Source organism: Hippoglossus hippoglossus, chromosome 9, assembly GCF_009819705.1.
Source record: "Hippoglossus hippoglossus isolate fHipHip1 chromosome 9, fHipHip1.pri, whole genome shotgun sequence".
In the NCBI taxonomy this organism is placed as follows: domain Eukaryota; kingdom Metazoa; phylum Chordata; class Actinopteri; order Pleuronectiformes; family Pleuronectidae; genus Hippoglossus; species Hippoglossus hippoglossus.
The window spans coordinates 15,394,087-15,420,442 of NC_047159.1; the positions used below are offsets into that span (position 1 = coordinate 15,394,087).

The window sequence follows — 26,356 nt, forward strand, 5'->3', positions numbered from 1 at the left end:
AAAATAATAGTAATTTATTTTGTGGGGTTTTAAAGGCGTCCAGATCCTCTGTGAAACATTTGCTGAATGTTGGCAGATTAGAGGACACTCTTAGACCCCTTGTCGTGGAAATCTTTTAAGTTGATATTATTTTGAGTTCCCATCTTGCCATATACTGTAAGAGACCGCTACCTTTTTGGTTTTGCTGTATGTGGCTGTTGGATGCTGGTCGAGGCTCTGCTTCTTATTTGCTCCTGCATGAAGCACCTGCCATGTCTTTTTTTTTTTAAGCCAAATACAGAATTATATAAGTATCAGGGACGATTTTGTAAGCATGATTATGTTAATTTGCAGTCATGTTTCACTTCTAATAAGGTACATGGGTATTTATTTTCCTGTCGTCACCGAGTAGGGCTGAATCTGGAAACTCTGTTTTACTTTTAGTTGATTTCCTAAATTGCACCTAGAGGTTTTGAATGATTCCTCAACCATCCGTGAAAAAGTTTGATACCCACCAAGAGACACAGACACACATTTGAAGTGCGCTTGGTTGGAGCTGGGCAGACGTCCTGCTGTATTGTGCTTCCCCAAACCGAGCCTTTGAAGCCTCCTAACTGGGCCATCCCGCCTGTGACTCGGGAATTAGCTCAAACACTAACGAACTAGCTACTGTGCTACCCCACCAAAAAAGGCGCTGCTCCTGAGTGCCTCCCTGCCTACGTGCTCGACGGCAACACAGTGCACGGTTATTTTTACACAACCACTTCTTTTTAATGAAGCATATATGAGCGCTGAACCCACAGTAGGAGATGCAAACTATTCAAGAAGTAGTTTGAGATAATAATTATAAGTCAGAGGCACGCTGAATTCAGGTCTCTAACTTTTACCACAAGGCAAAATGCTTCTTTTGGCACTTCAAACGTTTTTCCTTGTGAAAAGTGGAACCATGTGCAAGGCGGCGTTAGTTTTTAAACTGAACACTGGTATCTCTTCAAGACTTTTAGCCCACGAACATCTCCGTGCATGATCTCCTTCCTGCTGCGCTCTGGCAGAGAGGACACGGATCCCCAATTCAAATAGCCCATGGTTCTTCTTTTTGCGAGAAGAAATATGTAGCAAACAAAACAAGGAAACAATTAGGATCACGCTAGCGTAGGACATAACGGCAACCTCTCGTCATTAGCATACAGTGTGTTTCGGAGCAAGTGAACAGGAGGAATGAAAGATGTGGGAGTTGCTGTATGGGAGGTTGGCTGTATTTCAGGGAGCCATTCGCATTGTTTAATGTCTGGAGAATGGAAATTAAGAGGCTCCGTCTCCAGATCAAAGGGCCGCACTTGCAAGGCAGGGTTTGTTCAGAGTTTAATGAAATTCACCCGCAAAACAAAAGCTATGCTAATAAATTCTCCCTAACGAGGAAGGAGGAGAGAGGAAGGCAGAGAAAGGGAGAGAAGGAGAGAGAAGGGGGTGTATTTGTTTGACAAATAAATACCCTGCTCTTTGTTTTAGTGAAGAATACTGACATGATTCAAAGAGAGGTTAAATAGGCCTGTAAGTGCTGAGAAAAGTGTTGGAGGAAGAAAAAAAAAAAACTACAGACTTAAAATATGGATAATCATCAATCTGAGTTTGCGGAGCTGTCAGCTTACATCACTGCCAGATGGAATACAAAATTTACAGAAGTACAGTGTCGCAGTGGTCTTTCCAGTTCGGGCAAGACAGCCTATAAATCACTTGCGTCCTTCGTTTATTATTTAATATATTTCAAACTTTGTGTGAAATAAAAAAAAGAACAAGTAGATGCAGTGACATACACATTTTTGACGACAGTAGATTCCCGGTAAACAAGCGTAGAAAGGGGTCATGGTACATGTTCCTCATTTTTCTGCAGAAATGCTGCTACCAACAAGCGATGATTTTTTTCCCCATGAAACTGTTCAGTGGATATAGTGAGATGGCAATATTATGATTTTTTTTAACCTTTTAACCTATTTACTGGCTGTTCTGGTCAGATGAGCCCACACCTCAAGGGTAAATTCAACTGTTTTGATTTTGTGTTTTAAGTTTAAGTGTTATCTTGTGTGTTCTGCTTCCTCTATGTGTGTTTTGTAGTTGTGAGTTTACAACAGCCACAATTGTACCTCGGGGTTAATTAATGCATATGTCTGTGTATGTGTGCTTGCTTTGTTGATGTTTGTGTCCGCGCCTTTGTCATAATAAATGCATGTTTGCGTGACTGTGTGTGTGCTTGCTGCAGTATCAGAGTATGCGTCTGTCAGATGTGCACAGAAAATCCCAGCTGTGGCGAGGTATAGTCAGCATCAGTCTGATAGAAGGTCGCGGCCTGCAGCCCATGGACACCAACGGCCTCAGTGACCCTTACGTCAAATTCAGGATGGGGCACCAGAAGTACAAGAGCAAGGTAAACGTCCTCCTGTTGGAGAATATGTTCTTCTTTTAGTGGTAAGGAAGGAGCATTTTTATAAAGAGGTTTTATTCTTTGCTATATTGTTCATTAGAAAAACAACTTAAATGTTGTTTACATAGAAGCAGATCTCTCTAGATGAACTATGCAATATTTTAAATCAATCACATACCTCTCGATCTTTTTTGTTTTTCTCAGTTCGTCATTCTTGACTTACTAACACTATGGAAGGAAAATGCTTCACTTATCAGTGTGAATTTACAGAATTCAGTCTTTTCTTATTGTTTGTCTTCTAACGGTGCAACAGTTTAATTCATATAGTCTGTGAAAAGTCCAAGTTTAAGTAGCTCTGTGAACTTATATAGACATATACATATCTCATCTAAACAACAAATGAATCAACCGAGTATTTGCTTCTGTTGTTTCCTCAGACAATTCCCAAAACGCTGAACCCCCAGTGGAGGGAGCAGTTTGATTTCCACCTGTATGAGGAGCACGGAGGTTTTGTAGACATCACAGTGTGGGACAAAGATGCTGGCAAGAAGGATGACTTCATGGGAAGGTACAGTGTTTCTCCGTCCGTCTCTGGATATGTTGTGATCTCATTACTTTTTCAGGCTCTTGAGGTAGAACAGGTGTCGCCTGTGGCAAAATGACACATCCTTCACACTGGGGGTTCTACAGAAAAAAGCTGCACAATGATAGTTTTTGGAATCAATTCTGTCCAAAATGACCATGTCTCTAATTTGTATGAACATAATCTTTTTTTTTATTTTAATTTTTTTTGACCCTGTGTTCAATACACTGCAGAAAATAACATTCCTGTGCAAATTGAAACCCTGGGTGAATACTAAGCCATTCCCCGTGGAATCTTTTCTTGTTTTCATCAGAGTGGAGGCACTTGAGGAAACATTTGCTTTGAACTCTTTGACCCAAATGCAATAATTACTACTAGCCTGCCGTGATATTAACCAGAGATACATCAAGGTCATGCTACAAAATCAATTGCGACGGCTTCAGGTTACTGCTAAAAGCTTTTAATTGTATCAGCTTTGGCTAAGTTGTCAGAAATGGAATGAATGCTAACTCAGTAATTGGAATTTTTTTTTTTTTGTGGCATGTGTGTGTACTTTAGGTGTACCATTGACCTGTCGCAGCTCAGTAAAGAGCACACACACAAGCTGGACCTGCCGCTGGAGGAAAACGAAGGCGTGATGGTGCTCCTGGTTACACTCACTGCCTCTGCTGCCGTTTCCATCTCAGACCTGTCAATCAACATACTGGACGACCCCAACGAGAGACACCAGATCATGCAGAGATATGTGAGTTTATTGAAAGTGCAGCCTTGTATGAGCGAGTGTAAGATAAATGTGTGAATACTTTTGACAGGCAAGCGCACAGTGTGCCAGAACTCAACTGGAAGACCTTAAGATTCTGTTTTTGTACGTTTTTAAGGAATATCATGATTTGCTCAGATTTACTGCACCACTGCACTCTTTTTATCTTTAGATTGAATATGAAGCAAATTTAACATTGTGTATATTAGCGACTGGACTGTTTTGACTAACTGGGGAAGGCAGCTAATCCTAGAGTTAGCTTGGTTCATTGTTCGATAGAACCAATGACTGGAGTCTAGTAACAGATGGTTACCTGGTGGTCAGATTATGTCACTAAACTTTCGATAAGCCATCTCCATTTTGATTACCATCAGAGGGTGACAATATGTTTATGGCCCATTTTTGATTCTCTGTGATGTCAGAAAAATGTCAACACTGACCTTCATGACAGTGTCACCTGCTGTAAAAGTGACCTGCAGTAATTGAGCTGCGCCAAGTAAAGACCGACTGCTGGACTCAAGTCTGCAGAATCCTGAAGCTGCACCACCGCTGCTGCACAGAGAGCTGCTCACTCATTTATATACAGTTCACTGAAGCTCGAACCCCGAACTGGAGAATCACGCCTGTTGCTGTGATGGCTCTGACATTGATGACTCCCAGCTGCCGCTGCTACAAAGCCCCAGTCCCCTGTTTATTCAAATTCTACTTATGTTGAACGAATCGCGTCTCCAAATCGCACCAAATTGAACACTGCACCTCCTCGGGCCCTAAACAATACACATGCCAAGTGTGAAGCCCATAAGATGATCGGTTGTCGAGATATGTGAGGTATATTTTCAGCTTGTGCAGATAGATTCGTGATGCTGTTATTGAGATTTTTCCTTGATGATCTGTGCACACATTCTTGATCATGTCCATATGTTCAACATACATAATTTCTGTTTGCGGCTATTCTCAGGAAAAAAATGCTTTGTGTTTGTTCTGAGCACAGGAACACAGGCAGAGGGAGCATCAATACAACTTAACAATTGTTCCAAAGTTCCCCTCCTTGAAATCCATGCCCATATACTTGATCTTTTCCTTCACACTGCTAAAAACAATTTCATGCAGTCATCTTCTGTATTACTGATTGTCCATGTACCTGATTCTATGCCTTCATCCCTCGGATTGATGCAACTGTGTAACTGTCAACTTGTCCAAGTTGCACAGAAAAGTATTGTTCTTATGTCATGAGTCAGGCTGACGTGTCAAACAGCAACTCCCCCGTATTTATCACCACTCGTCTGATTGTTATGAAGTCATTTTATTAGCATTTTATGAAGAATGTGTCTTATCTGTGAAGACCAGTATTTATTTGTACAAGCTGATGTACTGAGGTTTGGAATAAATTCCACCAACCTGCAGCTGTGATTTTGAAGTTAGAAGTGGAGGAGTGGGAGGTGCACAAAATGGAAAAGAAGAAAAACATTGGGTTTAGAGGTCAAGGAAGGAGACGAGAAATCGCATGTCTCTTTCGGGCAGAGATGTTTGAATTAAGTGTTTGGAAAGTGCGCCCGCTCACATCGCTGCTTTGTCTCCGCCGCTATGATTCACACCCCAAGTATTGTTTGGTATTTGCATCGGTGTCCTGCAGTGATTTGTGTGTGTTGCGAGTGCATGATTAATGCATGTGAGTCATTTATTTCGGTGTAAAACGTCTTAGCTTGTTAGCCAGTTGTCGCTGATTTGAGCTCAGTATTGGAGAGATGGAGAGGAAGAAAAGAGAAAGAGTAAGCCCTAAGGCCCCATCTGTTCCAGAGGCCCACCACTCAACACAATGCTTTCAGCCTATGTCTTTGTCTTAGCCTAGTTAACCCTTCACACCCTGTCATCCTCACTCCGTGCTACAAAGACACTCAACAACGACTCGCACGCACTCTCCAGAGATTGCATTCACTGACAGCCTTGACATGAGACATTTCTCTGCACGTCAACAAAATGATATGTGGTATTATCATTACTTGCTTGACTTATTCTAATAGGGACTATAATTTTTTTGCATGCAATATCTTAAGTTTGATATATCAAAATAAATATGTGAGATTTATATCATCACCTATTGTATTTGATCATGGAGTAGAGACGTGGAGGCACATTTTCAAAACGAGTGCCACTTAGTTCCATCTGTTTTTTGAGGATGTACAGTGAATGTGTTCATGTAGAGTAAACAGCTGTTGGTTTGTGTTTGTGAGCTTAGGATGTGTTTCTGAGATGCGTTTTTCCGCGTTTGTGCATAAGCACCAATGGCGCGGCTCCACAGGCCAAACACGGATGCCACGACCTACATAGCCGTGCCGGTGCCTTATTGGCTAGCTGCAGGAGGTCGATCACTTTGCACCACGCTGCAGCAACCACCCAGGATCAGAGGGGGGAGCTCTAGGACCGAGACACAAACGCTGTGCCTCTCCTCACACTAACAAAATGACGGCGGGGAGTGTGTGTGTATCTGTGTGTGTGTGTGTGTGTGTGTGTGTAATAGGGGGCGAGAGGTAAAGGGTGATGGTTGCACTGGGAAGGGAAGGCGTGTAAAATGAAAAGAAAAAGCTATTTCACCTCTCACACAACTCGCGCAGACCCCGTTTTTCTGCTCGGCTGAGGCCAAGACATTTCCCTTCCCTCGCCTACCTCTTTTCCTTCTTTCTCTCGCACCCCGGCGTCTCTGTCCCGCTCTCCCGTCAGCCCTCGGCTCTTTCTCTGTCGCCGCCGTGGCCCTCCCTTCAGATGAAGGGACGAAGAGATAGAGGCTGGTGGTGGTGGTGGTGGTGGGGGGGGGGGCGCAGATGAAGGGGCACTGTGAGGTCGGTTTGAAGACTTGAATGGTCTCTCTCCATTAACATATTGCTTCTCCCCAGACTGGCTGTCTTTCAGTTGCAGAATTCAATAAAGATGTACCTTATCAAAAAGTACTGATAAGACCAAGTACCACCACTCATTCATAACAGTGCTGCTCAAAGCCCACTAATCTGCCCTGTGTGTGTGTGTGTTTGTGGGCATTTGTGCTTGGGCACAATTTTAATGACTAGTATTATCAGCTTGAGATCAGCTGTTCAGCACAAGCCTGCACAAATCATCCACTACTGCAAATCACAAACAGACACACACACACACACGCGCGCACACGCACACGCACACGCACACAGACGCACACAGATGCAAAAACAGTACCTATACCTGTGTCAGCTATCTACTATAGAGATGGGGGATGGCAGAGTAATACAAGAACCATTCTGTCATCATCACAGCTTTAAAGAGCAGATACCTTCACAGACGAAAGTAGAGAAGACAATTGAAGTCCTCTGCTCGTCCCAGTCGCCAGCGGCATGGCCCACCTTGCTCATCATGAAATAGCACGCACAAACACACACCAGTACTTTAAGGCAGTGTGTAGCAGATGATCATAAAACACTACTGCGTGCTCCATGCACACTCTCCATTTTTTAAGAAGACTTCATAGATTTTAAAACCTAAATCCGAGGCCATTGAAGACGGTTAATGAACTCCAGCCGCTCTGCATTATGTTGCCTGTTACATATATGCATGTGTGTGTGTCTATCAGGTCTGTTATATGTGCCTCTGTACACTCGCATTTACAACGTACATCATGCGTGTGAACGAGTACATATAAAATTCTGCCGCAAACTACTTTGAATGCAGCTGATGGCTGAGCCGTATGCAACACGGTGCAATACACCCACTCAGTGACAACTGCCTTAGATGTACTATTGCTCACTGTAACCTTTCTTTCATCCCTAATTACTGTTTCCTAGAAGTAGAGAGGGGCAGAGGGAGAAGGAAAAGAAGAGATTTATGCATTATGATGGCAAAGGAGCACACACACTAATGGCTCTTAATGGGCCTGAGGTGGCCGCAAGATGAGTGGATGAGAGGAGGAGGACGTGGTGACCTCCACCGAAGTGGTGGCACTTCACCACCCACCCTTGTGTACTGTATTGCACACACACACACTCACACACCTGCAGTACCTCTCCCACCCACTCCGCTGCTATGCTCTAAGGTGATGTCAGAGGACACAACCTGGGCAGGAGGGGCGATCAGGGGCTGCAGTGAAGTGTGAGACGGGCAGAGGGCAAACTTTGAGATAGATTCTTGACAGACAGTGATGGTGAGCTGATGAACAGAAGTGGTAGTTGGAAGCATTTTTGTTTGTGGTTGAGCGTTCACGGTCATTTGATCAAATGTCCCCCTAAAGCGAACGGTTACCGGGCAGATGCTCTCCTTGTGTGTGTGTGTATGTGTCATATTATTTGCAGTGCTGATGAAAGGTGACACGATGCAAAGATGACAGTGAGTCATGAGGCTTTACCGACGTTGATTCATTTGCGTGTGTGCAGTATGACAGAGATGGGAAGAAGACGTCACAGTGACAACATGTCAATCACTGACAGGATGGGGGTTTGTCTTATGAAAGCTAACTCTGTCCATCCTTTTTTCTCCTCGCTTCATCCCTCCTTTTCATCTCTGTATGCCCATCATTCCACCTGCATGCTGATGGGGGGTGTGCAGAGACGTAAATGGAGGAGTGGGGGTTGGTCTTGGCCTCCCTTCATCTCTCTGTCTCTCTACTTGTCTGTCTGTCCAGTCCATCTATTGCTGTCTATCTTTCTAATGGGGATTTGAATCCTCATGGAGGAAGGGTTTGTCTTCTCCACCAATCATGGATGGAGGTTGAGCCTCCAATGTCCCCTCAGGGAGACTAGATGGTGGAAGGAGGAAGGGATGAAGAGCGGAGAATTGGTTGGGGGATGAAAAATAATCTCTACATCTATTTATTAAAGAAATAATTGTTTCTCATTTTCTTCCTCGAGTGTCTGAGCCTGTCATATATATCTGTTGTTCGGTATTGTCTTACATTTAATAATACTATGGGATACAAACATAACATACAAACACAAAACCTTTCTCATTTTCTAAAATGTTAAATGTCAAGCAGCCAAGTTTTCCAAAACCATATATAGTTCATAGTTGTTTTAAACTAAACTGTGTGTAGGAATTAAAACATTACATATTTAACCAATAAGACACAATCTAAATTGGTTCAGTTACAATGTAAATCCATAAATATCACACGCGCATACATACACACATTTTGGGGAGTAGCTAAAAAAGGATTGTAAAGGCTTCCAGCTGCGTTATCACTATTTCTACTGTTGAACACTAAAGCCTCTTTTCCACTGGTCAAAAACCCCCACTAACACCAGCTAACCATCTAGTCTCTAGCTATGGGAATTAATTCAATCTGTATTCACTCCGGGTCAAATGACTCCACAGCGGACACGGGATTTGATCGGCTCAGGCTCCGATTGGCGGTGATGGAAACACCCAGGTGAATGTGATCACTTAGAGAGACGGTGAAGTGAGACAGCGCCTCAGTTGTCAAGCGTTTGCAAAGTTGAACGTGACGTTCGAGGCAAACTCCTCTTTCGGCAATGGGAAAGGAGTCAGTCCCCCTTTTTTACCCACATTAAAAAACCTGTGTTTACCTGCAAATTTTGGTATAACACACCCAGTGGCCAGCCAACAGTTGCTCTAGTCTTTTTCTCTGTTGCCTCCTCCATGCCCTCTCTCTGACTCTTTTCCTCCCTCTCTTCTTGGCTGCCCCCCAATAATCACAACAAGCAGCTGTATCTTCAGAGAAATCGTGCCTTAAGATTGAGACTTGTCCCCTCTCTCTCTCTCCCTCTCTCTCCCTGTATGTCTCTCTCTTTTTCACACACTCTTTTTTTTTTTCTCCCCCCTCTTTCTTTCACACACTCTCCCCTCTCATCTCCTTTAGAGAGCTTTTGGACAATGATATCGCAGGAAACAGGCAGAGTCTGACAGAGTTGGTAATAATGAATTAAGTCTGTAGCCTGGCCCTGACTCTGAAATTTAAATTATAATTACTCCTGTGGGGATGGAAGGGGTTATTGCCAGGGAGAGAGAAATAAATTGAAGTGAAGTGCATTTCCACTCTGCTTTTAAGACACGCCGACATGCTACTCAATTTGGCCTCAGTGTAGGTTTTTCTATGCATGTGTTTATACCTGAGTATTTGGGTGTGAACAAAAGCGTGAGTTTATGGTTGTGTGTGTGTGTGTGTGTGTTTTTGTGTGTGCGCGTGCCCATGCCTCGTGGCCCAGATCTCCACAGGTCCTCCTTTATTCGTCAGATTTACAAACAACTCTTTTTACATAGTCACTCCTCTGTCTCCTGGTTATTAAAACCTTGTGTACACAGTTTTCCCTCTTCTGGTTTTTAGACAATCACAAGGCCTCATGGCAACTCCTGGCTGTGTATGTAAATGTCCTGTTATGGTGTGTAAGCCTGCAAGAGGAGAAGAATATCAAGTGGGGATATGTGCTTTGTTTGTGAGTAAGCTTGTGTGTCCGACTGTTCTTGTTACAGTTGATGTGTTTATCAACCATTTGTGTGTGTGTGGAGGTCACCAGTGTGTGTGTGTGTGTGTCTTTGCCTCGTAACTATGATATCACTGCCAGCCACGCTTCACTGGATGTGTCTTCTCACTACAATACCTCTATTATCACATATCAGCCTAATACTCTGACTCTCCGTCTTTATAATGCAAAGACAGACGCGATAATATCAGTGAAATCACATCACATGCAAATTGTGCTCATGTGCCGTCATTTTCTTTGCACATTTTCCTTGACTTTTTGAAGTAAGAATGTTCTTATTCCATATTATATACATATTACGTGAGCTGACACCGCTGTTCACCCACTGTTTAAATGTCTCTTAACGTCTCAATCCTACACACAACTTAATGAGAAAGCACTTTGTGGAATGACTGGGATGAAATATTTGACTGACCAGGAAGTGAATCAGCTTTGAAAAAGACAATTAATTCAATAATTACACTCGGGCTGGGCAATATGAAAAATCATTTTACAATAAAAGTTTCCATATCAGTCAGTATCAATACATTTCACAGTAAATATTATTTCTTTCAAGTTTAAAGAAACTCTTCTTTATGGACAGAGAATGACAAACTCTTGATAACCAGCAAAAAAGGTTCAATTGTGTGTTATTTCTCCTCACTGTGCTTACACAATGCATGTATATCGATTATATGTTGGACCTTTGTGATATTAATATTTGATTAAAATTATATTACGATAATTATTAATAGGTATTTCCCTTTTGCTCAGCCTTAAGCTGCACACCTTTAATTTTATTCCTTTGTTTGCTCCCATAATGGTCAATAAACAAAACTTTAATCTTCACAAAAACAGTTTCCTCTGTAACCAAGTAAATGAGTGACTTATTTATTTTTAGTAAACTAGTTAATGGAAAAAAACAAAAGAAACACCTGCTCTAATTGTAACAGTGTATAGTGTATAATTTTATGCTTTTTGCTCATTGTATGTTAGTAATAAATACATTGCTATAGTTTGTGTAATCTTGTTCATCCTTCACATATTACAGCACTAAACTTGCCTGTTGTCTACAATGACCCATCTTTGTTCTACATTTATCTACGTACAATTTTTATTTGCAATAACCTTTTACAGTGTATTCCTACACGGCTCGTCTTTTTTACCCGAACTGGTAAAGTTCCATTTTATCTAAAAAGTACAAAGTCAGGAAACATCTTACACAGGCGGGAGCAGCTATTCAGTGAAATTAAATCCGGCCATTTGTCTTGGACCATAAATGCCAGCTCCACATCTTCACGTCAGGACTGCTAAAGGACATATTCTACCCTTTCCTCTCTTAATGAAATGTCAGGCTATTGACCTGTCTTTCTCTTCCATGCTAATTTGCCATCCTGTTTGACCTTTCACCCCTGTCCCTGTGATGTTTCAGAGCCTGTGGAGGTCGCTGCACAACCTGAAAGATGTCGGCGTGGTGCAGGTAAAGGTCATCCGGGCGGAGGGACTGATGGCGGCAGATGTCACAGGTAAGATGGCAACCTTAGGTTCAAACGACAGGATAATAACCTCTGTAGTTCTTGTTCACGTTTGTCAGAAGTTGGGCCCTTGATTTTTCATCTTTGTACTCACACTTTTGCTTCGCTCAAGTTTTGGATCTAGACACTGAACAATTTCCGTGGGTGTGTTTTCCTCCACCAGCAATCTTCCATAAATCTGTAGCCAAAGATAAAGTCAGGGTGTAATTTTGGTTAAGGGATGATCCTGTGTGAGAATCCTTGGAGAGAGTTAAAGGCGACTTTGTGCGGGTCACTAAATTTGTCTCTACATTTTTAGAAGAAGATGCTGGCTGCTCATTTGAATAATAGAGAAAAAGTACACATTTGAACCAACAAATCTCTCTCCCTCCTCCCTCCCCCCTCCCTCCTCCTCCTCCTTCTCTGCTCGCTCTCTCTGAATCCTCCATTCTCCATTAATTCTTACTTTTAATTAGGTCTACAGTGGACAGGGCTAGTTTTTCACTCTGTATTATCTAGTAGAAAGAAGAAGTGTGTGTGTGCGTGCATGTGTGTGTGTGTGTGTGTGAGAGAGAGAGAGAGAGAGAAAGTCTGAAGTTTCTCTCCATTTGAAGCAGACACAGTCCCATTAGCCAATACGGAGTGGAGCTGGTTGATTTGGGTTATTGCGTGGAGCGACCGGAGTGCAGGGCTAATGGCTCTTGTATTTCACTCGGAGCAGAAATTTGCTCCATGACCTCGTTGTAAAGCTCATCATTCAGTCTGAGCTTCATGGATCCCTGTTAAAAAAACAAACTGTGGAAATACAGTAAAATGTCTATTGGCTGTTTATTTGATTTTCACCGGGTGTCTGTAAGCTCGACGCGGTCACATGTTCGAGTTCAGAGCAGTTTCCTCACAGCCTGTGGTGAAAATTAAATTCTTGTTCCAGGTTCACTTCACACGAACCATTTGAGGAAAAAGTCAATTCAGATTTGAAAATGCACAACCAACTTCTTTGTTGTGTTTTAGTATTGCTGTTCCCTTTTAGAATAAAAGCTTTAACATTGATACACCTCTTCATTTATGTTAGACACTGTCTTATTCTCATGAATCTTTAAATTGTTGTTATTTTTTTGGGGGGGGGTAGTTACAGTTTGTTATGCTATGAGGCAAACTGTGATTTGTGAATATTGGCTACACAAATATAATTAGATTCGATTCATTATTGACATCACCACATGGGAACATGTTTAACCTGACAAAGGAGAAGTTTTTACTGAACGTGTGGAAATTTAAAATGATATGAGAAATGCATTGTATGACATATGCAAGTTTTGTCGACAACTTGGGTTTCACTTGCTAAAAGATACACAAGTGTAAAAACAAGGTGTTGTGATGTTAAACCTTCCTTTGGTTTCAAATGTAGGTTTTCACTTTTTTTGCGACATCCAAAGAGATAAAAAATTCAAACAGCCAAATGTTTTACCTCATTTGAATTTCTACGTTCTTACAGCCACAAAGGAAATATTTTTCTATTTTCTTCGAAAACATTTTCCTTCACAAGTAGATACAGTACAGGATCCCATACAGATAAAAGACAAAAAGCCAAAGAAACAGTTTCTAGATGGCTAATTCCTGTTTTTAGAGTGAAAATGTGCGTGTGTGTGTGTGTGTGTGTGTGTGTGTCACTGGCAGAAACAATAGCTCTGTGTGAGAGCCTCGTAAGAGCCCTCGCCGCATGAACACCCTATTTTAACATCCCAGACCAAGAGAGGGTCAGGAGCAAGGTGAGAGAGAGAACAGGCGGACAGACAAACAGACGCACTGAGAGTGCGAGAGAGAGAGAGGAGGTCAGCGAGCGAGAGAGAGAGTTCACCCTCTCTCTCTCTCTCCCATTCATGCTGCCTGTCTCCTCTCTTGTCTTCTCTCCTCTCTCTCTCGCTCTCTCTCTCCCCTCTCTGGCCATCTCTCTCTCTAATTGAAGTGTTTTTGTGGAGTAGCTCCTCTCCAGGCCGAGTAGGATAACTGAAAATAGTCTCTAAAACCAACAATCCCTTTTGTCTGCCAGCTCTTGTCCCTCTGAGTGGATGCTACAGTGTTGGAACATTTCAGAAGGAACACACGCATCGAAACACACACTCACGTTCAGCAGCACTGCAGCCGGTGGAGACTCTCCTTCAGTAAGCTGCCTGTAAAGTAACGGCTTTTATTTGACACAAGGGGAAATACTTAAGTTTATATTGTGACACAGAACTGAAACAAGAATACCAACAAAAATGCAATTGATTTACATTTTAAAGTCTGAATAATAATTAATTTTGATTACTCGGGGAACAGGAGAGAGCGTGCATTCCTTCTCTAACCTCACCCCTCACCAACGCTAAGCTTCCTGCAAGGCAATTACAGCGCGCTCCTTCATCTCCGCCACTGTATTCATCCTCCACACTTATCTCAGGGCGCCCTGAAATGAGTGTGAGCCCGCTCGTCCCCCGCAGACCCCCAGCCAGCGCCACAGAGACGGGACCCAGAGGATGGGGGGGGGGGGACTGTGCTCGGACATTACCTGGATGATCGCTGAGTGGCGCTCAAACCTGAGCGTGTAATTGGTTAAGACAGCTGCCTCTGGTGATGGTGGCCAATAAGGTGAAAGTTCATCACCAGTGACAACTGGGTCTCTGCGGCAACACAGCGTGCCGTGTCATTAAAAGCAAAATATTAGAGGGAAACCTGGGGAGGGACGGGCTTCGGCGCAGATCATTTCCATTTCTTAATTTGCGTGATTGCATATAAATTTAATGAGACCAGATTTGTTGATGCTGTGAAGGCGCTGGGATGATGATAGAGGATTTTAAATTTTCACTACTGTAAAAACACTGAATGAAACTATTCCCCAAAAATGATTTGTAGTAATTAAAAAAAACATTTTTATGTGTATTCATAGTGAGTTTGCATTTCAATAAACCGTGTACGTGGAAGTCAGACAGCTCTCATGGCGGACGGAGTGTGCACACGGAGACGCACAGAGCAGGAGGCGCTTGACTCGGTTGTGTTTGGTGTATTTTAATGTATCTGTGTTTCTGTCGTAGGAGTCGTAGCTGTCAATATCCACTTCAAACGCTCCACATCAATAGAGCGCCACAAACGGATATGAAAGGCAACACCTACGGCTCAGCATTGATCACAGTGACATTTACTTTGCACGCCCACTAAATGTCCTGCCCTTGTCACAACATTTGAAGAAAATCACACCAATCAATGACACACTCCCTCACACACATTTCCCAAGACACACACACGCAGACGCACGCACGCACGCACACACACACACATGCATGTGACAGTGTAGGGGGTTTTGAACTCAGTCCCAACTTTTACCGAGTCTTATTATGCAACATCGCTGCTTTACCAACATTTTTTTATATCCTCAAGATTTTCCCAGGAAATTTGCGTAGGACATATTTATTTTTTAACTTCCTGACCCAGCCTTTTCAAGTGATAAGCTCGAACAAACAGCTCAACAGCTCCCAACAGTTTTAGTTAAAAGAAACACAGAAAAAAACCCCCTAATGATCAAAGGCTGAATTAAGAGTTGTGTTGTTTTTTTAGTTCATTTCGAGGCGGTTGAAGGGAGGTGGGCTGGCAGGCGTGGGGAGCTGGTCTCAGTCCTTTCTGTGTACAAAGAAACTGGAATGTGAGATGTTGGTAAACAAATAGAGGATATATAGGACATAGTACAGTGCGCTATTCTCAGGAGGGACGGCATAAGTTTGTGATCGTGCTTCTTTTTTCTTCATCTCCGTCTCTCTCACCTTCTCTCTACCCCGTTGCGTAAGCGGAGTCAATTGTGAATTGAAGGTTTTGTTGGAATGAATTAGCATTGATGAATATGATTTATAATGAGCCATATATCATTATTGCTTTATGATATTGAAGAGTCTTAAAAGTTTTCACACGGTGCAGTAAAGTTTTATCTTTGCAGCGACAGGCCACTCCAATGGTTTTATGTGTGATCCTTGAGTTTTTAAAATGATTTACTCTGGAGGATAAATCCACGTGTGGATGTATGTTTTTTTTTATTATTACTCTAAAATATCACTCGTTATATTAATGAAATTAATTAATGAAATTGCTGCCACGAGGCCGATTTTAAAATCTTTCTCTGCAGAAATGCAATGAGGAAATGTTATCTCTGTCCTTCTTTCACCATTTAAATCTCACATCACTCCTTCCTTCATGGGGGTTGCCGCTGCCGTGTCACTGCTCGCTCTGGAACCGCTAATCGTGGACCAGCTATGTTTCTCACCACCCTGCTCCGCTCTCTTTATCTCCCACTCTGAACTTCTGTGGCCTTCAGAGCCACGTCGCCCTCTGTGTTCTCAGCACCATCCATTCTCCAAATCTTCTGTGTCTGCTCTCTCTCCCGCCCCCTCCTCCTGAGTGCCGAGGGCACAGTTGTCCTGGAGCTTATCTTCTAGTCGTCCATGTTCCCAGGGTGTTGATAGAAACGGCTTGCAGCTGTTCCACTGATATACTGTTGTATAATATATATATGACATCGGGGCTAAAAATGAAAGAATCATATTATTGCAGTTGTGATAAGTCCAATGTATCAGAGCTGTGATGTGCTACAAGGGGCGGATGCTATATATATGATCTGTTTTAATATAAATGATTGGAGATGGACAAAAGCTGCTGGAATTTCTGCGAATTCTTGCTTCCCTTGAAAACCTCAAGCTGACGGGACTATAGTGTCCGCAGTGTTTATTTCTCTCTCTTTACTGAGAAGGTCATTCCTGTGTTTGTGCTCCGTAGGTAAGAGTGACCCGTTCTGTGTGGTGGAGCTGAGTAACGATCGGCTGCAGACGCACACCGTCTACAAAAACCTCAACCCAGAGTGGAACAAGGTCTTCACTTTGTGAGTGGAGTGTGTTAATGCACACGGACACACAGAGTTTGTATTCACTGCAGTGATGAAAATAAAGATAGATTTTTCTATTTCGTTTTTTTTAACCGAGTCCCACATTTTTTATTTACTTCATATCACTATCACAGTTTATCTGTGATTTGCTAAAAAAATTTATTGGCATGAAAATGTTTATTGAATTTTGATCCTAAAAATATAATTTTGTTGTTGTTATAATTTCTTCTTTATAGTGTTTTAAAATGTTTTATTTGCACATAAAAAACTAAAATTCACAATTTTTTATTTAAAAAAGGCTCATGAATGTTTCCAAATGTTACAATTATTACAAGTATTATTATTAGATTATTATATGTATTAGTATAAGTTTTCATGTAATTCATGTTACAAATTAATTTGGTCTTTCTCTGAGTGCATGTCCTCATATCCTGCTTTATATATATATATTCTCTCTAGCCTTGTTTTCAAATGATGAGACGTCTGAGCTTCACACTTGAGTTCTACTTGGCTCATGCAGTAATGTAGCGCAATATCACATAAAGCATGTTAATGAATTTTAATCATTTATGTTAATGCATTAGGGGGTTTTCAAATACCAGGCAGTTTTATGCCTCATATGGCGTTTAAGATTTTCAACTGTTTTCTTTAGTGTCTTTAATATTTAAACAAGCTTGTGCAGGGATGTGATCGCTTTCACACATTTTGAGTTTGTCGCCCTTATTTTGTTAAATATGTCAGCGATATTGTCTTTGTGTGTGGTCCAGTAACGTGAAGGACGTCCACTCGGTACTCGAGGTCACTGTTTACGACGAGGACCGAGACAGAAGTGCCGATTTCCTGGGGAAAGTGGCTATTCCTCTACTAAATGTGAGTCAAAGATAGATTTCTGTGTGTGTATGTGTGCGTTTCTTCTCCTTCTCCCCATGGGGATAGCGGATAGAACGTAGAGGAACAGTGAGAATGAAAACACTCAGTGGAAGATATAAAAAGCAGAGGTTATTTTTGCAACTCCACAGATGAGACTGTTATTATTTCACAAAGAGATAGAGATGACAGGAAGGAGGAAAAAAATAAAAAATTAAGAGAGGCTGAGAAAAAACACAAGAGATTGATAGGTGAGAAAAAAGAAAGTCAGGGGCTGAGAGATAATGTGAAAATGACACTGATCGAGAGATGGAACGATGTGATTTGGAGGAAAAAAAGGATGACGAGTGTCTCTTATATTTTAGAAATATATGGCCGGTGAAAGAGCTGTGTATCTAATGTATCCATGCTCCGCTGTACTGTGTGATTCCCCAGGATAGTTAATTTCTGTTTGACAGAGCCGAGCTGCAGTGGGTAATGAACAGGTACTTGTCAGAGTTGCCACAGTTGTTTTGGGTTCCCTGTCAGCGGCAGCAGCTGGGGTTCAAAGGTGGCCCGGGGAGCCAATTCAGCCGGGTATTGCCAGACAGACGCCTGTCATGTCCCTCTCCCACAGATCCAAAATGGAGAACGCAAAGCCTACGCCTTGAAAAGCAAGGAGCTGACAGGGCCAACAAAAGGGGTCATCTTCCTCGAAATAGACGTGATATTTAATGCTGTAAGTCTCTCTTTTTGCTTTTTTGATTCTCCTCCCTGATATTTTTTTTTCTTGCCCTCCACCCCCATTATCCTCTCTCTCTCTCTCCATCCTCTCTTGTTCTCTCCAGCATCCCCCCCTCACGCTGCTGTTGTCTTTATTCTGTTTGCCCCCCCCTTTCCCTTGCTTCCATCTCATCCCTCGTCCCTTGTCCCTCGTCCTCGTTTTGGCTTTAATTATCGAAGACTCCCTCTCAGCAGTCTTTGTTCCCCCAGTCACCATCACTGTGTGTGTCCTACAGCGGCCATCTTACCGCTCCCTCTCCCCTGCTCTCACTATAGCCTCTGACACGGGGCATCGCTCTACGCATGTGCTGCCATGTTACATCAGCACTCACTGTGTTAGAAAATCCCACTAATCGATCCAAATACAGTCCCTTGCCTTGACTGCGTCTCTATAATTTCACTTATCTGGATCAGTGTCATTTCAATCTCACCATTTGCTGTTTGTGACACAGTGTGCGCTCCCTCCATCCTCCAGGTGAAGGCTGGTCTCAGGACGCTGATCCCCATCGAGCAGAAGTACATCGAGGAGGAGCCCAGAGTGTCCAAACAGGTACATCAGCAGCCAACACTTATCGTCTACCTCTCCGCCTCATTTTTATCTGTGTCCACCACCGTATGAGCCGTTCTGCTCAGCTGTCTGAGGCAAAACCCAACACGCCTGGAGAGTGGCATCTTGCAAAGTACAACAACTGTGTGGGCAAGATATAACAGGATGATTGAAGGAAAAACAGCGTTTCTTTTCGTTTCAGTTTTTTCTTCTTCTTCTTCCCTCCTCTCTCCCTTCTCTCATCACTCCCCCCCTCGTATCCCACTCTGAGTGGTGAATAGAAATGTCAAGCTGTCAGCTGTGGGGTGCATAAGTAGATTGGCTATCCTTATAGTTGGCCCTCTTTGCCACTGCTGCTTTGCACTTCATTGTCACGCCACTCAGTGTGGCGGCACCACAAAGGGCTGAATGGTAGGGGCTGGCCCACATCAGATGTGTCATATGAGTGACCGTTTGGGCTGAGCAGTCAATGCTGCGCCATGCACAGCCGAGCACAGCCGTGGCCGGCCCAGCGCAGCACATAACGCCGCTCCCATACCACCCCTTTTGTCAGCCCTCTATATGTTCCCCTCTTCCTCACTGCGTCTGCCATCTCCGCTGCTCTCTCTCTCTCTCTCTCTCTCTCTCTCTCTCTCTCTCTCTCTCTCTCTCTCTCTCAATGTGTCGCCCCTCTCTCTCTGCTCCTGTCCCAAGTGCCGAATCTTTTTTTTTTCATCCATTTCACCTCTGACTCACTGAGATGACCCATGTCAGTGTCTCGCAATGATGATGTCACTGGCTGCTTTGGAGGGATTGCCCCATGAGGGCTCTTTTGTGTGGTAGGAGCTCCCCTGCCGTTGCTTGCTGTTTAGTGTGCTGACACACACACACACACACAGAATAGAGAAGAAAAAAAGCACATAAGCTGCCCGCCTGCCAAATGCAAGCATTTAATTGCAATTATGACATTTGACTTAATAAATGGCTTCACCGCTTTTCTAAGTGTTTTTTAAGGAATAACTCAAGGCACTCTTTGAAATAATTCCTGAAAAAAAATATTCTTATCAAGGCAGTTATGGCAATAATGAGCCTGGCAGAGTACAGCGTGTACATCAAGTGCATGCGCCGAGGAACATTGAAATGGATGATTCACAGTCTCGCAGTCCTCAGGGTCTCTGTGTCCCCAGCAGGACACCGTACAGTCATCCTCAGTTTGGCAACAAAAAGCTCCACATAATTATACATAGAGAAGAAGGAATCCTCCTCTCATCTAGCATCAAAGCAGCCAAGCCACCCCTAACCACATGCAAATCCACCCGGAAACACACGCACACATCCAGACAATAGAGGTTTCTGTAGTGCTGCAAACATATACTTGCATACCCACAGAACTCACAGTCACACACACACTTTTCCAAAGAGTAAAATAATGGCCTAGAATGTTTTTTTGAACAGCGATCTGCAGAGACGGTGTGTCCTTTGGGAGCACTTTCTCCTGGTGGTGACCTGATTGGGTGATAGCTGTTATGCTATTCCCCGAATGGCTGCCAACCCATTGGGAGGACAGCAGTTAGCCAGTTCTCTCTCATCTCTGGCCAAATGCCTGCAGAACCCTGAGGGAGGAGAATCCAGGGGGCGTGTTGGAAATTGTTATTATTGTACTTAACTTTATCGCTGGGACAGTAGACTCAAAGAATCACTGTGTGTCGGCTTGTTACGTTTAAAGGAGCCATTTGTCCTATACGTTGATCCACATGCATTTGTAGCGAATAATAATAATGTCCTCGTGCTGTCGTCAGCGCTCTGATGCTGCAACATTGAAGACAAAGTGAGGTCAATACCACAAATCTTAAGTCGTAACTTCTCCAGTTTGCAAAGTGACAGCAGAATGAGGCACCACAGGCTCTGAAGCTTCCATGAGAAGAGTTGGTGGCTGTTTTTCATTTCAACCAAGGTTCTAACTCTGAGATGCAACACATTTACTTATTAAGTTGTGAATTCATCACAACTTAATAAGTAAATGTTTTTCTTGTTACGTTGTCTGCGATTGAACTCTCCAGATTAACTGTTTTATCATATTGTTGTTATTTGTAATCTATGACGTTGTTTTTCTTTGGAGCCATAGACAATTTTCCACTTGGTGGACTATAAAGTTTGACCTAACCTTACAGTTAATTTTTTTAACCTTCGATTGTCTAAAACACTCACGTATTCCTCTCTTCTTTTTTTTTAACTTTCCAGCTGCTGTTACGCAACTTTAACAGAGTCAGACGCTGCATCATGTTCCTCATCAATACTGGCTGCTACATCAACAGCTGCTTCGAATGGGACTCACCACAGAGGAGCATCTGTGCTTTCTTGGTACGTAGAAGTGAGCCTGCATATGCACTGCCATAAACATGTAGCATATTACCCGAAAACCCTGCAGATTAACCATGAAGTCTATACTTTTTCTACGAACTAACAAACTAGTCTGGAATCACACAGACACAAACACCGTAAGAGCTAACACTATAGGACCCTCTCTGCTAACAAAGTATGGATCCTTCACTGGTAATTGCACAATAACACGAGAGATTGTTGGCGTCTCAAGCACAGTTGAGTACACACTGTAACCCCCTCACTGCTGACTACTCACACACTAAATATCGTGATATGATGGTCTCCATTAGCTCCTTCTCCTGGAGTTGCATCACATATACAAGCACACTTTGTGTATACTTGATGAGTGTGTGCTTTGTTGCGGTTGCAAAGTTAACTCAATTTAAATAAGACTCTCGTATATGCAAGACAACATGGAAGATGCAACTACAATCTACTGAAGTGTGACAGGCGGTGTACAGACAGTGGAAATGGCAGCCTCTCCCGTCATCCCTGCTCTTCAACCTCTCCTCACTCTCCACCCTCTCCCTCGCTCCCTTCCTGTCATCTGTGTCTGGTATTAAAAGGTGAAGTGTAATTGGACAGCAGAGCTATCAGTAAAAGACATTCTCCTGCAGGGCAGTGAGTGGTTGCACGGAGGTTCCTACCCTAAAGATGACAGAGCAGACATTTAATCCTGTCTAGGTTTAGTGTCCTGACTTAAGCAGCTCCAGGACAGGTGGCCCCGCCCCGGCCCTCTACCACGGGAGTGTCTCCACGGCAGACGTTAGGCATTAGCAGCATTTGGCTGTCTGACACCAGTTATATCTCTGCAGGGGCTGCGTGTGTGTGTGTGTGTGTGTGTGTGTGTGTGTGTGTGTGTGTGTGTGTGTGTGTGTGTGTATGTGTGTGTTTGTACAGCAGGTCACAGTGTCATCACAAGACACGGGTCAGAAGAGACATAGTATTGATCAGTTAACATTTTCCCTCTCTCTGTGTGTGTGTGTGTGTGTGTGTGTGTGTGTGTGTGTGTGTGTGTGTGTGTGTGTTTGCGTTTGCATTCCCTCTCATGTGAGGCTGAACTAGGTACAAGCCCTCACAGAAATAAATGAAAATGTTTGACCAAGAAAAAAGAAAAAGGTATGAATTCACACAAAACAAGGTCACTTCAGAATTTCCACTCTATACGTGGTGAATGGAGAAGGGACGACGCAGCCTTGGATGATGCAGCCTACATGTCAGAGCACAAACACACATGTTGCATGTCTTGTGAAGCTCTTCACCTTTTTTTAAATCATAGTTTGTAGCGCATCCATTTCAGATTAACACTGCCAACTATTCATATTCTCATTGTCCTCGCCTAAATTCCAAGTATTCAGATGACAATATAGGATTTATCAAGGCCAAGGCCACAGTGTTTTATAGTTTACACAAAGTCTGAAATGTAGGTGTCATTGCCCCCCCCCTTCCTCTCCTCCCACTTTTGGGAGTGTGCTGTCGTAGGAGTATGCACTTAGCTAAAAGCATCAGAGTATTTAGGGTCTCTCCTCCACATAGGTACCCCCCTCCCTATCCTTCCATTTCTTCATCCTTTTCTCATTTCTCCCTCACTTTGAGAGGCCTCTTAATCACTTCGCTCATCTCTTTAAGTGGGTTTTTATGGGGGGCCATCTGGCCAAGGTGGTGCGTTCATAAAGGTGTGCGGCTGTGTGCGATTACGGGCACGTGTGTCTGTTCACATGTTCGCGTGTCTGTCTTGTCTGGCCGCCCCTCTAGACAGATGTTACACTTAACTTTCCTGTTGCTGCAGAGGTGGAGTAGTGGGCAGTTCGACTCGTAAATTTACAAAGGCGTGCACTTCTTAACAGCGCAGCAATCCTGGTGGATATCGCGAAGGCATCGAAATGCAGTTGTCACACTGCGCTACTTCACAACGTTCCCTCAACAAAATATGCTCACATTTTTCTTCATGGTCCCCTACTCCCCTTCTGCCCATGTTCTGCAGTGCCAGCCGCATGTACACATCGTCCATTAGTGCCAGCTGTGATTTGTGTATATGTTGTGTGTGTGTGTGTGTGTGTGTGTGTGTGTGTGTGTGTGTGTGTGTGTGTGTGTGTGTGTGTGTGTGTGTGTGTGTGTGTGTGTGTGTGTGTGTGTGTGTGTGTGTGTGAGAAAGAGAGATATCGCATAGTCTCACATGCAGTCTCTCTCTCTCTCTCTCTCTCTCTCTCTCTCTCTCTCTCTCTCTCTCTCTCTCTCTCACACCCACGCTGTTGTCACCCACCCATCCCGACAGTGAATCAGCCACCGTGGCAGCTTTGCCTGAGGCGTTGGCACAATGGACGGGACTGGAGTTACCTCCTGTCCTGCGTGATGGGTGGTGTCTGTCTCTCTCTGTGTGTGTGTGTGTGTGTGTGTGTGTGTGTGTGTGTGTGTATGGGTGGATCTTAGTGTCTCCGTCTCCCTGTCTCGAGGTTAAGCGTCAGCTTCCTCTCCCCACACCTGCGAGCTGAATGTCTCTCTCTCTCTTTAATCCGTCCATCCATCCCTGCTCCTCTTTATCTATCCCTCTCCTCCCCTCCCTCTTGCCTTTCCCTCCCGGAGACTTGAGGCCATTGTGGGGCTGAGCGGTGTTGGGTTCTGTTCTCCCGCCGCTGCCAGCTCTCCCTACGGCCCCTGCAAGACAAGGCTGTTATTGCCCCAGGGACCGCAGGCCTCAGCAGCTCTTCCTCCAAACAAATTTGCTGTAACTTTATCTGCAATTGGGCCCTGAATTGGGAGCAAATAGAGGCAGCTTTGTGAAGCTAGGGGAAGGGCGAGGGCAGCGAGCTGGGGGTTGTTGGGGAGGCAGGGGAAATGATACCAGGCTCTTTTATGTCAGGCAAAGTAGGACTCTTATCAGGAAGAGAGCCCAGACAAGGGAGCTACTTCTAGAGGAAACTGGAGCACCTATCACCTGCTTTGCATTTAGATAAAAATTCACCCTGCTGAAATAAAAAGGGAAAAAAGCAAAGACAGGTACAGAAGCAACTATTGGAGTGTCTGTGTGTGTTTTTTGTGTGTATATGTGTGTCTGTGTGTGTGTTTGCACATATCTGGCTTGCAGTTTGATACACGCATACACACACACGCACGCACAGCGCTGAGACGCCATAGCAGTCAGTGGTACACAGCACTCGAGGTCTCTTTAAATTGCTCCTTTGACTCCTCTTCAAAGAACCTGTCTAACTTTTAAAAGTTTTAAAGTCTGGAGTTCGTCTTTGCCCACAGCAAGGGACAGCTTTGAAAGATATACTTTCACATTTTACTGCTCTCCTGATTTGCAAAATGAATGATAGTTGAAATATGGTGGCATGACTAACAGAGAATACAAAGTCAGAGTTTAATCACCAGAGATAGAGAGAAAATGCGTGAGGCCCTTTGTTGAGTAGTCAAGGGGCTTCAGCATCCGCACTTCTCCGCGTGCACCAGAGTTCTGTTGTAGCACTGCGTCCATAAAATGGTGGATGTTTTATTTTATTTTTACACTTTACTACAAAATGGCACATTTTGGTGCCACATTATTTTTAAAGATTCAGGCTTCTTTTTTTATCGTATGAAGAGAATTACTTGTGCTGTAGATGTTCTGCAGGAGTACAGCAGGGGGCAGTCTAGCACCACTGAATGATGGGTAAGGTCCGGTCACTAACAGGACACAGTCTCCCTCCCTCTCTTTAGTTCTCTCGAACTTAACAGGACTTCTAGTTGCTATCTGGCAACACTTAGTGCCAGCATGGAAGTTGATGTAAGAAAGATAAAGGGGAACTCTGAAATCTAAACTTCAGTTTCACTCCACTGAGACAGAGCAGGGGGAAAGTTAGCCTGGTGTGTGGTTAATGTAAGCCAAAGTACTGAATATTACCCTCCCACAGTGCTGCGGCTCAGAGCTGTAAGGACACGGCTTGTGTTTTGAAACAAATAATGCGAGATACAGCTCAACGTGCCGCGCTGAGAGCTTGAATAAAACATTTTCCCTTTTTTTTTTTTTTTTTACATTTTTAATATATCCTCTCAAGTTCAGGGGATTTCTTAGTATTAAGAGAAAGCATCAAAGATTGTGACAACATGAAATTCAACTTCTTGTCAGAATAATTTATTTTGCTAAATTTGTGTGTGAGTATTTTAGCCAAAATATTACAAATTATCGAGCCATGGTTTTGCTTTGTTCGTGTTTGTGGTTGTCTATTTCAATTACATGTCTCATTTGAATTTTAAACTTACGCTCAGATGTGAAGTTTGCCCAGTTCAGACGAAGCCTTCAGCTGTGTTTGAAATGTTTCAGCGGATTTGACAGTGGAAAATATTATTTTTACTTTGTTTAGTGACAATTGAATCTTTTTGTTGTTGGGACATTTCAGTGGATTTCACCAAAGACTTGTTGAAGCACATATCATTTTTTAATAGATTGTGACTGAGAAAAAAAAGATCTGGTGTATAGAGGTGAATCATTATTTTATTAATCTTGACTTCTTTTTATTTGTTCACAACTACAGGAAGTTTTAGTGACAAATCAAATGTCCAGCAATGAACAAATAAACTAAAATTAATATTGATCACTTCTATTCTTAAAAACTCTAGATGATCAAAGGCAATATTATATATACTTATAATACAATACTTCTTTTTGTTGTCAAACAAATAAAAGGTGCATTTGTATTATTAATTTCCTTTTTTAATGCTCTCAAAAGTAAATTTTAGAGTTTGCATAATTTAAATGATATATGTTTTTATACAGAGGGACAAACACACTGACTGAGTTATATTTTCACTTTACCACACAGGTAAGAGTTCAGCAGAATTAATAAAGAAAAGACATAATGTGTCTCTATCAACACACTTATTCCTTCAGACTACATCTGGAGCTTCATTTCTCATTTCCACCTCTTCTTCCCTTCGATCCAGCACGTTTTCAGCGGCTGTTTTTTTTTCCTCTCTGCCTTATTCCGGTCACTGACATCCACAGCAGGCTGCTTCCCACTCCCTCTTCCCCAGGCGAAGAGCCTGCTATCTGGTGTAGCGAGCAATGGGGGGTGGCTGTGATTGCCCAGTCCAGAAGGAAAGGTCCAGGCACTGCAGGGCCCCTATTACCCAGCCGGGGGGTATGGAGACGGGGCAGAGCTGGCCACTGCTGAGCCTAGGTGTCCGGTTCCTCGAGCTGCCAGTCAAAACTTCGCCCTCAGCTACTATAACCAAATGGAGGAATGAAGGGAGA

General features: G+C 43.2%; 1 protein-coding gene across 7 annotated transcripts in view; it reads left to right on the forward strand.

Annotated features, from left to right (window-relative positions):
• mctp1a (multiple C2 domains, transmembrane 1a) overlaps nt 1–26,356 on the forward strand; it is a 143,255-nt gene that overhangs the window by 73,467 nt on the left and 43,432 nt on the right. For all 7 annotated transcript variants that reach the window (XM_034595301.1, XM_034595293.1, XM_034595294.1 and 4 more), the window contains 9 exons: nt 2,237–2,401; nt 2,836–2,966; nt 3,540–3,726; nt 11,608–11,701; nt 16,484–16,586; nt 17,357–17,459; nt 18,073–18,174; nt 18,694–18,768; nt 20,986–21,105. In XM_034595301.1, coding sequence (XP_034451192.1) covers nt 2,237–2,401; nt 2,836–2,966; nt 3,540–3,726; nt 11,608–11,701; nt 16,484–16,586; nt 17,357–17,459; nt 18,073–18,174; nt 18,694–18,768; nt 20,986–21,105 — 1,080 coding nt within the window. The remainder of the gene's footprint in view (nt 1–2,236; nt 2,402–2,835; nt 2,967–3,539; nt 3,727–11,607; nt 11,702–16,483; nt 16,587–17,356; nt 17,460–18,072; nt 18,175–18,693; nt 18,769–20,985; nt 21,106–26,356) is intronic.